The sequence below is a fragment of the Pseudopipra pipra genome, chromosome 1 (assembly GCF_036250125.1).
Source record: "Pseudopipra pipra isolate bDixPip1 chromosome 1, bDixPip1.hap1, whole genome shotgun sequence".
Taxonomy (NCBI): Eukaryota; Metazoa; Chordata; class Aves; order Passeriformes; family Pipridae; genus Pseudopipra; species Pseudopipra pipra.
In genome coordinates, this window is record NC_087549.1 from 32,368,775 (window position 1) to 32,382,631 (window position 13,857).

The 13,857-nt window shown below is 38.1% G+C and overlaps 1 protein-coding gene across 3 annotated transcripts in view; it reads left to right on the forward strand.

The window, feature by feature from the left end:
- The window catches only part of STAU2 (staufen double-stranded RNA binding protein 2), a 171,313-nt gene extending 158,842 nt beyond the window's left edge, over positions 1-12,471 (forward strand). For all 3 annotated transcript variants that reach the window (XM_064650685.1, XM_064650678.1, XM_064650692.1), the window contains 2 exons: positions 10,427-10,515; positions 11,359-12,471. In XM_064650685.1, coding sequence (XP_064506755.1) covers positions 10,427-10,515; positions 11,359-11,452 — 183 coding nt within the window. In that variant the 3' untranslated portion in view covers positions 11,453-12,471. The remainder of the gene's footprint in view (positions 1-10,426; positions 10,516-11,358) is intronic.
- Positions 12,472-13,857: the final 1,386 nt, after the last annotated feature.

The following is a 13,857-nucleotide window of genomic DNA, read 5'->3' on the forward strand; positions in this document are numbered from 1 at the left end:
GCAGATAGTGTTTTCCAGTATCAGGCCATACACTGGTTTAAGAGGTGCAGTCCTGAAAGGTGAAGGGCTCTTTCCCAGACAGATGTGACCCCCTTCAACTCTGATAAACTTCCCGAAAAGATGAGGGAAATCTGTACCGCACAGGATGTGCTCAGCACATTGAGGGATTGAGTTAGTAATGTCCCTGATAATTGTGGATACCTCATTGTAGGAGTCAGTTTTTATTTAAATTTTTTTAATAGGAGTATACACATCTGTCTTTATACCCAGCAGCTTTTCTGGCCCACAAGAAGTCCTCTGTGAATTTCCCCAACTGAGCTCAGTGGGATCTCTGTCAGCTGCAAGATTTATGTCATCTTTTTCAGTCCTGAGAACTGTTCCTTAAGCTTTTCACATCTGGATTTAATTGGAAAGACATTAAAAGACATTAAGTGTGCTGCAAAAGCATATTTTAGAGAAGATCTTTATAGACACTTCCATTAAAGGAGCTGATGGTTGTAGGTTGAAATGGGATGAGGACAAGCCATCAACAGTTAGCAAGGACAAAATTACATTACAAACTACTTCAGATGAAAAGTTTGTCTTGTAGCTCTTGGGCCTGACTCTGATAACACTTAAATCAACTTCAATTAGGAGAAAAATACCAGTTAATGCAGTGTAAAAATACTCTGAGATCAGAATCAAAAACTTTTTCCTTTTGGAAACACTCAGATTTCTAAGTACATATCATATATGCTAAATATAATGCTTTTAGCTGTCAATCTAGATTTGGTACTTTGTTGGATGTACATGCATGCTTGTAAAATGAGACTTGGAGAATGAAGAAGGGAATTGGTCATTAGGGCTCTGGAATTATCCTTCTCTGAATGCCAGTATGAGGGCCACAGGAGTAGAGTTACACAGAAGCAGAGATAGGATACAATTTAGTACATGATCTTCATTACAGATGTGGTAATGCAAGAATCTACCGTCCTAAACTCCCTCATTGTTCCAGCTACAATGCACTGGTTCAAGAAGCCAATGGGCAGTGCTTTGCATTAAGTGTAATCTGTTGCTTTTGTCTTCAAACCAAAGTTTCTAGTCATGTTTAGACTGGCACGCACTTAGAATTTAAGGTAATGGTCTCAGTATGAGAGAACAAATATTCTTTCATTCAGAAATTGATAAAACAAAGGAACCTGATATATATAGGAAATTGCTCCCATGTCTAAATCAAAGTATATGGTCTTTATACATAAAAACATGTGAAGTTTAAAGAAAAAATGGTAGTTCTGTTAAATATTGGGGGAAGCGGGAAGTACTCTCTACAATATTCCAGAAAATCAAATGTGTGAGAGGCTCTTACCTGTCCACTTCTCCTAAAGGGAGTCCTTTTCTCCACTATTTCATGGAAAGTGCCTAGCATTATTGGGAAGATGATAGCTGGATGGGTGATAGCGACAGGCATGAGGCATTTGAATTAAATGGCTGTGGCGTAGACTTTTTTGATTTTCTATTGTTAAATACCTTTTTTCAGAATCTCCCTCTTTCTGTGTTGAGCTATGACAAAATGCATGTAAACTACTAAAACTGATTCTTACTTTTGTTGCCTGACCTGGGGCCAGCCCTTTATGTGCTTATGCACTCTCTCTTCACTTCAGTTTCCTTCACTTTAAAAACAGGAATAATAAAACTACCTCTGTTCCTTAGTGACATTTTGTCTCGCAAAGAAGAGGATATTTGCAAGGAGAGGCAAAAAGTATTTAAATATTAGTGAGTGTGTTTTACAAGTTCAGTTTACTAAGTGAAAAAGTAATCATGTTGATATAAGCATTGAGTAATAATTAATAGTTTGAACATTATTGTATACTAATTTTGGTGTGGATCTCCATGAATGCATGAATCTTTTAATATCCATTTTTTTTGACCACACTGCATGAGCATTTGCCTAAGAAAACCATGTAAATAACAGAATAAATACTTATATCTTGTTTAAATACAGCTCAGTTTAGAGCTCATTAATTTTGTTCTAAGAGATCTAGCTACATCTACACTACTATGTGGGTCAGGGACCATTCCCTTGTTGGGAATAACATGGTCTTTGCTTCATTTATGTTCTGCTACCTATGCAATGAAGGCAATGGCAGTGATGTCAAAACCAGGACGGAACTGTGGAGGTCAGACAAATGAAGCAGATTGTATGTTGCAGCATATTTTAGAGGTCACCATGAACTCACACAGTTGAGAACCTCAATACACCTTTTTAAAATGAAGAGGTGAAAATCTCCTGCAATACATATAGGGTTAATGACAGCAGACTTGCAAATCTATTGCAGTGATGTGGAGAAATGCCTACAAATAAATAAATAAATAAACCAAATTGTTCTGAGAACACAGCTGACAAGGATATTTTCCAGCCATCAGTGATGAGAGAGTGATTCATGGCCTTTCTTCAGTGCTGGTGCAGGATTTTGCCTGAGGATATACATTCTGCTGTTTTCAGTTTTACATTTAAAGCCATGTTTCTTAAAATCTCCTATAATTTTTTGTCTGCAGCTTCTCAATCATGCTTGAGTGTTGTCTCAATGACATGATTTAAACCTCTACCTACCTATACAATAATTGGCCATCTAAATGCTCTCATTTGGAAGTCTCTAATTATTGAAAGCACCTATATTACTTAGATATCTATCTCTCTCTAACTAATGAAAGTTAGTATTATAGTACTTTTTGTCTAAGGATTTCAAATTAGAAGCAAGATTAAGATTAATTGCTGTCTGGTGAAATTCTGTTGTATATATGTAGTGTAAATGCTTGGAAATTTAATTTTATAATATTTTTCTTCACGTTCATAAGTAAGCTGCAATGATGCATGATCCTTTCTGTATTCGTTCTTGAAATTGCAGCAACTGAAGAAAATATATGAAGTTTTAAATTTAGAAATAAATTTACTTTAAAAGAACTTCTGGATTTCTAGACAAAAACTATAGAACATACACTGAAAAAAATACTGAAATTATCTGAGAAAAGAGCCTTGTTTAAGATTTATTTTAACTGTTGGTGCTGTGTTCAAATTTTCACACCTCACTTCAGCATTCGAGGATGTAGACATACCTGAGCAGATACTGACATTAAACCTGAAAGCTCTTTTGAGATGTTCATGAAGAAGTGCCAACTTACTGTTTTCCAGCATAGATTGCCATGCAGGCAAAAGTCTTGGTAGCACTTGAGTATGTTGTGCCTCGCAGCTGAGAATATGTGTGTGGGAGGAGTCTGAGAAGACACAGATTAAGACCAGCCCCATACAGTCCAAGTCCCATCTAGATCTTTTAGCAATACTCTCTTCTCTTATTCCCATCCGCGAGTAAGAACACAACCTAAACTTGGCAATTAGACTAGCCTCTCTTTACCAGATTAATCTCTTATACTAGTGTAAACTTAATTATGTTTTGACTTTCAATATTATTTATGAAATCCTCTTCATACAAAAGCATACCTTTTAATTATTTTTAAATTTAGGTGCTTTTCAGCATGTTTTTCTCTCTTTGTGACTGGAAAAAATTGTATCACCTTTAAAGCAATAGAACTGTCTCACCCCAAATGATTATGCAGCTCTTTCTTGGGCTTTGAGAGAATGCATTGCCATTAATTACTCCTGGAATTATTGCATAGTCCCAACAATGGTGGTCAGATCTCTAGTGTGGTGGTTCACATGTGAAAACAAGCCATGCCCAATTGACTCTCCCTACTGTTAGAGACCTACCCTTTACTTAAGTAGATAAAGTAGATGAACTTAAGTTGAAGATCAAAACCTATGGAAATAAAATTCCATGTTGAATAGTGTACTTCACTCCGTTCACTTCTCGGAATATTAAGAGGTATGGAGGAATGAGTACACATGTGCAGTAAAACTAGGTAGAAGATGGTGACATGCATGCTGTTGTTGATAAAAGCTCTGCTTAATATATTGGAAAAATTATTCAAGAACAGTTAATGCTCTCTTTAGGATTACCCCCGAAAGCTGCAAGGTCAGGCAGTACATGGATTGTGTGTCATTGAAATTCTGGCTGCATGAGTTGCCTGGGGGCAGCATTAACTACTATGTGGGACTTGTTCTAAGCTACATCTCTGAATCATCATTCTTTGCTTGAAGTTAACATACTCCTCCTAACCTCCAAGCTCTTTCGCTCAACAGGTGCAATCAGTAGCCTTAACTCTTGTGCCTATCAGGTGACTACGCCTTTGTGCAGAGATTAATCAGCTTGGAAAACGCTATTTCCATGTAAACTACATGAGTTAATCAGATTATAACCTTGTGTTTTTCATGCATATCATAAGCTGTGTGAGGAAAGAGCTTAAAGTCATTTAATTAAGGTTTACACTGTGCGCTGTGAAAAGTCTTTCTGAACTGAATTTTCAAACAGATGTTAACATTGGTTCACATGAAATCTAATCAACTGGAGAGAACAGCACATTTTCACCAGATTGAAGAAAGTGGTGAAAAATCCTAGCAGAAGTTATTGCTTGCTATATAGTAAATTCATTTACAACAGAAGCTGTGGGGAAAAGGGATTTGCTTGCAATATGTAGTTTCTGTTTAGCTTGTATGTAGCCAACCTGATAAATCCAAGAGAATTAAGTAGATATGTTAAGGAGTCAAATTTTATCTACTTTGTGTGTATGTATATAAGTCTACACAAAGAAATATATCTTCCTTTTGTGCATTTCTGTATGCATCAAGTGTGGTCAAGTTAAAGCCAGGTGGAAGCTTAGTCAAAATTTTCTTCATCAAGAGAAATCAAAAACAATCACAGAGAACAATAATTTTGAATACATACAAATTTAAATAGTTGATCAGTTTTGGGACACTGAGCCTGCAAACCCACCTCTACAGCTATGATATTGTTGTGTTTTTTTTAATAGCCTTTAAATGTGAAATTTAAATCCACATATTAAAAAGTCATGAAGTGCATCTCGTTACTGATGCAGACAGCTTTGCTGCAATGTTATTGCACAGCTGACATTGCCTTTTGAGGCCTCAATAGTCAGGAAGAGGGGAAGAAACTCACTGATTTGGGGGACAGTTTTTCTCTTGACTTAGAAAACAAATGAATATTGGTTTGTTTGTAAATACACTTGTTACCAGTTTTGTTCATGCATTAACTCTGCTCTTGTCCAGGCTTTTGACTTGCAGCTGAAATCAAGGACTAGAGTTATACCTGTCTATCACTGGTAACCTGGTATGCAAACATGTTCTCAAGCTTAAACTTGGGCAACAGGCAGAGACGTGTTTATGTATATGGCATGTGACTATAGGCAGTATCACCACAATGAGTCATTTGACTCTGCAAACCTAGTCCTGAACTAAGACCCAGCTACTCAAGATAGTAAAATTTTATCCTTCATGACTTTCTCTGTACCCTGACAATTCAGTCTTGCTGTTTCTGCCTATAATTTTATGTCTTCAGAAAACACTGATTAAGGCCAAGCTGAATATGTTTTTTTATGTACTTAGAAAACTAATGTTAGGAGACATATCACCAGTGAACTAACAGTATCAAGCAGTGTGTTTATTAGGATTGTCTTAGACCTCCTTGGTAAAGTCAACTGGAAGGGCCACGGAGAACAACAAACTTTTACAATTTTCAGCTTCATGGAATAAGCTGAAATGTAACATAGATTTAAGAGGAAAAACACAAACCACATACTGTGCTAAAATAAACATGTGAAAATTTTATCATGAGGATGTGATCTTAAATGCACATGGGTTAGTGTAGTGCCTGTATGCTGTTCTTACTAAAAGAATGATCTAATGTTACTAGACTGTCATTATAAGACACTTAATCCCCAGAGTGAGAAACAGGAAGAATATTTACAAGTTTCAGTGCTATTTACTAATTGCCAATTGACTTGAGGAAAGCTAAAAAATGACTGGAAACATCCATCCTCATCCTGATACACACACATACTAATAATGGAAATGGCAGCCAAGACAAACAGCTAGCAGTGCGGTGCATCCTGTTGGCATCATATTTTTGGCACTGTTGTAGCTACACAGAAAACAAGTGATACAAGTAATGTGTAAGGACATCTGTTCTGTAACCTATGGGGTTTTGCTCATAAAACAATTGTAAAATCTTCAGGGGAGAGAAAAATTTCTGTGTATCTGTGCAGATGCTCTATTGTAAGAAAAATATCAATGGAAGGAAGTGTTGAGCCTTTAAAAGAGGAAATTGTTCACCAGATTCACTGTCGAATATTCCATTATTTTTTTCCTTTTCATTTAATCCAAGTTATCTGCCATTCATAAGTTATGTTTAAGCCAAGTGGTGTAAACCTATTGGGACTAATAGAATTGAATCATGGATTAAATTAGCCTGGTGTCTGCATGTAACTCTTCTTCACTGCAGATTACTTGAGCTCTGTGTCACTCTGCTGACTATTCAGGTCACGGCCTCTCAGCTACCAGCTTCCTTCCTGAATCCAGCATCTTCATGTCTGTCTAGGGGCATGACGAGGAGAGGAGAAACATTAAAGACATCTATTAAGATCCAAAGTATTGTTTACTCACATGCTTCTCTTAGCTTTGCTGATCCTTCCAAATATAAGCAGGCTATGGGAGAAAGAAAAGGGGGAGTCTTTAGTGCACTGCAAGGCTCTCTCTACCATTCCTGTACTACCCTTCAGTTACATCCCACGAATGGACATTTTAAAAAGAGAAAAAACTTTCCCAAAATTCAAATCTTGTTGCAAATGTTGGGTTATAAGTAGTTAGGCTTCCCCCACAGGTATCTTATGGAGAGTAAGACATGGTTCCATGAAAAAGAAATTAGATTCTCATATAAACCTGGAACACATTAGGAGATAAAGAAGATAAAGATTAGAAGATAAAGAGGGACTGTAAGGTGTAGGAGGTTGGGAGAACCCTGTGAAGAAAAGTTTAGCTCTGGGAGCTAGGAGCAACAGGGTGGGAGAGCATTCAGCAACAGGAAAAAACCTCAGACTTGAGTAGGAAGAGATTTCTGAAGAAGAGGTGATTGCCTCTGCTGTAAAAGAAGTCATCGCTCTAGGGTGGGTAGTAAGGAGGGGGAGACCAGGGGCACTGGAGTAGCCTGGGGAAGACATGGGACTGAGGCAGAAGATGCAGGGAGTTGAGATTCAGTAGTGAGAAGCACGAAGTTTTGGAGAGGGTGGTGGCTTTGAAAGCAGCAAAGGTGAGAAGCCTAACAGTGAGCGATGGTGTAAAGGGTTGACTCTTCAACAGTGCTCACACAAACACCCTGATGCCTGTAGTTGGGAGATCAAGAATACAGGTACCGGACTGCTTTCCTGCTGCTTGTCCCCTCTGATATTTGGTTTCACAAATACAATAGATCTGAGATCTTACCTTTTATATCACATTTCAGCTTGGGAAAGGCATGGCTTGAAGAAGGGTGAGATGGAGAAATGAGACTGCACCATGTTACGAGCATTAGCATTTGGAAGTTGTGTTGGTATGAAACATGCTTATCATTACATACCTCGAAACGTATTTTCATTTTATGTTTCCTCTAATTGTTCCATATTTACTTTATTGACACCCGTATAGTAATGATCCCTGCTTACTGGCAACGAATTCATTATTTTATATTGTAGTACTTCTTCCCTTGGTGTTAGAAGAGGAGAGGGACCCTCTTGATCTGTTTCTATTGACATAGTGGCTAATATTCTTCCAGGAAGTTCCAAAGCAATTTTGCTGGAAAGCAACCCTGAAAGCTTCTCTGTAATTTATGTGGGATGCCTTGCAAATAGCTATTTCTGTGAGTAAAACAGTAGTAACAGAGATACTCATAGCAATTCTAGAATTAGGAAGTTTGGGTTGGTCTAACTAATCTCTTGATGATTTGGGGATTTCAATTACCCCTATTCAAGACCAGACTGTTCTACATATCATATGATCAATCTGTGATTTAAGCTTGAATGAAACTTTACTTGGCTCTACTTCTTACTGGCTATGGCCAGGGCCTTTTTATCCAAGTCACTGTACAAACAAATAACCTGAACACGTAGTTCTTCCACAACAAGTTTACAGTTCACACATCAGACCAGGAAGCTAAGAATGGATATTAAAAAGTAAACAAGGTGGGTTGAAAAACATATGAGGTAGCATATGTGTAGGAGGAGCAGGCATCCCAGCTTCCTTCTCTCCTTACAGTGCAACCTGGTAATGGGTTTTGATTTACCATACACGAGAAGGAAGGAGATTCTCATAGTTTTGCTGATAAGCATCGGGGAAAAAATGAATATGAGAGGACAGGAGATTCTTGGGTGCCAGTCTCTATCCATTGGATTGTGTGGTTCTCATAGTTGCTAACTAAAGTACAAGGAAGCACAGGAATCCAAATCACTCCCCATCCTCACATTACGAGTAGAGCTTGCATTGTGATGAAAAGGACCCCAGGGAGAGGAGAAGATGAGAGAAGCTGGGATGAAGACGTGTTGGATTACTGGAACAGAGAAGTTGAGAGGAGAGTACATGAAAACCCTTGTTGCTACTGCAGAAATTATTGGGATTGAAGAGTGATTTTGCTGTGCAGTCAAGATCAAGGATGGAAAGACCTTATAGATCTTACAAGATTTGAGAATGCACATCTGAAACTAAAAGGGACACTATAAGGTGGTAGAGAAAGAGCTGTCTTATATTTTGATATATTTGTCTTGCAAATATATCAAAATGTCAAGAAAACAAGAAGAAATGAGGAAAGAGAGAATTCACTCTCTGTGGAACTCAATGGGTGATAAAAATAAATATCCAGTAAAGGGAGGAGTTGGTATTGAGGTGAAGCTGATGCTCAGCCTTTAGCCATTGCATAGAAAAAGGTTCAAAAGAAAGACGAGGGCAGCAGAAGTTTTAAGATGAAGGGGAAAATTATTGCAATGGATGTGAAGAAGAAGCAAGTAGAGAGCAGGTTAGCTGTGTCATACAGGGGACCCAGAACACATGGTAAAGGTAGAGTGGATTGTAAGTAACAGTGATAATCTGAGGTTTACCAAGAGACTTTATAAAATGTTTAGCGCTTTTTTTTTCCATTTGTTTGGGGGTTTTTTTGATAGGGCAAAACCCATAAAATTTCACAGACTAGAAAGATTCTATCTTCATGCACTATGGGTGGCAGTACCTTGTACAGCCTTCTGAAGCTTTAGCAGCTACTCTTTACTATAGACAAATCTGGGACACATGGTCTTTTACTTCAGGACAGCCAGGCAATTTTTGTGCTGCTATTCATCTCACCAAAATACACATTGTCTAATAATATTTAAGTTGTATAAACATACCTTTCAAGGCAAGGAGTTGTTGAGAGAATCCAGGCAAAGAATTAGTACAAAAGCAAATCTAGTAGTTCATTACAATGGCAGCTCCTGTTCTGGGAAGAGTATCTCCTCTCTAAGGGAAATGAAGATAGAGACAGATTCTTTCTATGCCAACAATTAAGAAGAGAGCAACTTCCAATTTTCTAAACAACAGTTGTTGTTTCACCTTGAAGAACAGCACCATAGGGCCTGCAGTCAATTCCACTGCTTGAGGTGTTACCTTAGGGCACAAAGTCTGTGAAAAAGTTACCTTTTCTTTCCCCTGTTGTTAGTTCTGAATGCATCTTAGGTGGAAGTGATTAAAATGCAAAATCCATTTTGCAGTGCTGCTTTACATTTCACCTTTGTGACAGAACTGACCTCAACTGTTTTATTGTGCTAGGTGTTTTTACAAAGTCAGCCACGTAGTGTCAGAGAGTTTCATAATCAACCTCTGCTAAATTAATTACAAAACAATCATTTGTCCTTTACTGAAGGAGGTAGAGGGGAAAGAAGAAGCAGGGCTCGTGGAGATGAGAGAGAAGGTGGTCAATGAAGAACACACTTGCACAGAAAAACTGATTGTTCTTCTATTGCTGATGCTTCATAATCACTTCATATTGGCTCACCCTGTTCAGCACACATCACTACATATGTATAAGACATCAGGCTGTAATGTTTGAGACCCGATATTGGAGTATTAGTAGTGTCCTGCTGACTCTCTTCCCATTGCTCACACCTTCTGCAAACATTTGCAAGACAAGAGCTTGTCCATAGGAGCTCTGGAAAGTGTGAGTTCTAGGAAAGCACATAGGGAAACTGGAGAGGCTTTCTGGAGAGCCAGAAAGGCAAGAACTGAAAGTATATCATGTTCTTTATGTAGGTGATGAAGCTTGAATTGACACAAATTGGAGTCACGCATATGTTCAGGAAGAAGAAAATATCCTCAACCCATGCACAGGCTGGGTTGAGTACCCACTCTATTCACTCTGCAGCCTAGATGGCTTTGATGTAGAGGAAATTAATTAAATTTAGTTAATCAAAACACAAACCTTCCTTCATTTGGTGTTAATACAGCTGTGTCAGTGGGTTTTTTGACAACTCATTTTTATTTTAGGCAGCGTTAAGTGCCTTGAAACAGTTTTCAGAACAAGGACTGGATCCAGTGGAAGGGGCTATGAAAGTTGAGAACGGATCACATGAAAAGTAAGTACCATTTAAATCCTCTTCATTTTAATGCCTGTGTGGCATAGTAGATAAGAAATGTTAATTAAGAGCTTAGTTGCCCCTTTAAACCTGTGCAAAACTATTTCCTCTGGAATTTATATACAGTTTGTGACAATTTGAGAGGATAAACACGATTTCAAGTTTAGCATTACAGATAATGTTTGCTAATGAGCTATGAGACAGTCAGTCCTCCTATGAATGCTAAAGAAAAGGATTTTCTTTTCATTGTATGGATTCTGTGTAAGTAGCATAACATGATTTTTGTCAAATGTGTTGTAGCACATAGTATTGCCTGTAAATAAGGATAGCTGTCTGCCAATAAGTCCTTATGACTGCTAGATGAATTTTACCTCAGAGAATTTAAAAGTTTAAATTTCTTTCAGGTCTTAAAAAACTGTGATATGGAATATTGGCTTTAAGTAGTAAACAATAGAAGCAAGTTTCACACTGGATTTTCATTTAAGAAAATGGGATTGTCCATCCAGTAAAGATTTTTCTTCCAGCTGCTAGTCTGTTTATGTAAGAAGGTAGTCTTGTGTTACTAAATAAATTAGGAAGTAATAGAATAAAAGAAGTAAGACTAGAAGTGGCACTTGGAATTTTCAATAGATATATTGTGGCTATTTATAAACTAATTTAATCAGAAACATTTTTCCATATGATCTCATCAGCATAGTATTTGAACATAAATATTGTTGTTTCACTTTAAAATGTTACCTTCCATGGTGACCTTTGAATCTCATGTGCCATCTGGTAATAAACATGTCTTAAAGATGTGCAACCCTGAACCTTACCACTCTTGTTAATGTATTAATCTTTCAGACAAGTCAAGCATCTGGGAGAGAAAGCAGACAATAAACAGACTAACTCAGGCACCATTGCTCAGGACTGCAAGGATTCAAAGGCTGTCGTCTAGGAGCTTCCCAGCACCCACGGCTGCCACTGCATCCTTATAAACCTGTCAACACGCAATAGGGTGTATGTGTACAAGGAAATGAATGACTAATACCATTATTTGAGTCTTATGTGAAGACAACACTATTCTAACACAGGAGATAGTATACATGGTACTGTTTATTCAACTGTGGAAAAAAATAAAATTGAACATTTCCCTTAGAACTCAAGATCAGAGTATAACTCAATTACCCAGAGGCAGAAGAAGTCTGATCGTGTTACTGGAGGTTAAAATAACAACTAATTAGAAAAAAGTGTTAGAAAAAAAAAGAGAAACTTTAAAATTGATTAATATTGAGGAAAACAAGTCAGCATTGGTTCAGTTATACAATTTTTTGTAGTGTAGTTTTAAGTTCAGCTTACTGTTTTTTAAATAATGCTTGAATATTTTAAAATTAACCAATGACAGTGCTGTGAGAATTGTAGTTGTTGTCTTCATATATAGTCATACAGCTTATCTTTTTATGCAGACATTATGCATTCTTCATTCTATATGAATATGTATGACTTTAAGATGCACTACTCAGAGTTGTATGCAAACAGAAGTTTAAATCATGACAAGTATTTGCTTAACATGAACAGATGTTAGTTATGATCAGTCTCGATATACTACAGGAAAAAAGCAGACATGGTATTTGATTTTCCTTGCCATAATCAATTAAAGAGGCGTCTTGCCTCCAAGCAACATTTTCCCCTTCGATTCTGCTCTCTGTTGTGTGAAGCACATCTACACCCCATTCTGTGTGTTGTATCAACCTACCGTTTGCATCAACTGAGTGTTTTTAATCTCTGCATTCAGACCAAGAGCAAAAGGGAGGACTGCAACATTACCATGCCAAGGATGGAATACTGTTGATGTAAAGATCATTCTTTTGTGAAAGGAGTGGCAGCAGAGATAAGACCTGTGGCTGCTCTGTACCAGCATATTTCTTTTAAGTGTGTGGCCAAATGCAGTAAAACCACATCAGTTCATGTGTACAATGACAGTGTCTTCTCTTTCTTTATCATTCACATGTAGACAACTAAGAGAAAGAATTGAAAAGAAAACAATTACAAACTAACAAATGACTGGCTACCACACCAAAGTCAGGGTTCAACCTACCTTTCGTCATGCCACCACCTTCAGCAAACTAACTGTGTTAGACCAGACATGCTGGCATTTAAGTCAATTTTTATCCAAAATATGGATGCTTTATTTTATGCAGACCTAGTGCAACAAACATAAAGCTTCTCCCAGCTGCATAACAGTCACAACAGCATTGCTCAAGATTGCTGAAACATGTAAACCAGGGATTACAACCCAAGTGACTCATGCAGGAAAGTAGACTAACAGCAATGTAAGGAAATAGTGCAAGGTACGGTGGCATTGATTCACCTCTGGCATAGGCTTTTAGGGTAGCATGGCTCATGTTCTCACAGAATCAGTGGATGGAGTTCCTTTTTTCCACTTCATGTTTCTCATGGGTATGATTCACTCTCACCCCCAGCAGATAAGGAGCCTTTGTACTAGAATTTTGAAGTTTTCTTGGGTCTGACTTCATAAAAGAGTCAGGAACAAGCTGAACCTTTCAGTTCCCACAGAACTGGGAGATTTCCAGAGCCATTTGGCACCTGGCAGACTCAAGTTATTCAGGCAGCAGCATACAAAAATAATTAGCTCTTGCACACCATCTTTCTCAGGGATATGTTACCTGCCTAATTGGCAACTGGAGAAGAAATTCTGCTGTTTCACCTCATCAGAGAGCTCAGAAACAGGCTCAGTCTGTGTTTTAGCAGTACCTGCTAGTATGCAGAATACAAAAGGCATTACTGTCCCCTCCCATGGAGAATAAGAACAAAAGGAAGAGGCAAAGCCATTCCTTGACAACTCTGTCCAAAGGGTGAGAATCTGTGCTTACTGGGGAAAATGTGACAAGGAGACTGGCAGTGTGGTCTCCGTGGTATTGACAGAACCACTGTGGTGTGTTCCCTGTCCCATCACTACAGAGGAGCCCTTTGTACTGGTTTGCTCAGAAGCTTGATGCTGGGTGCCATTCTCTAGCTACAGACACAAAAATGTGCCCAGTAAACTTCAAATTAGTTGCTTTGTTACAGGTGGGCTCTGCATTGAGCACCAGGCTTGCTCCAGTGCATGTAGAGTGCAGCAAAGAGATGTTTGCCTCACTCTAAATGAGCAAAATGCAACCAAAAGCATGCAACCAGCTGTCTGAGCCCAAGAGGGCTCATTCAGCCCCTCCAATCAGGGCAACAGTAAAGAAAGAGTATCTCTATGAAACTGATTTTTCAAATTCTCTTGCTGGTCAAAACTGTGCTTGATTCTGACAAGGCAAGTAACTGAGTTGAGGGGCTCATATTTTCTCAAAACTG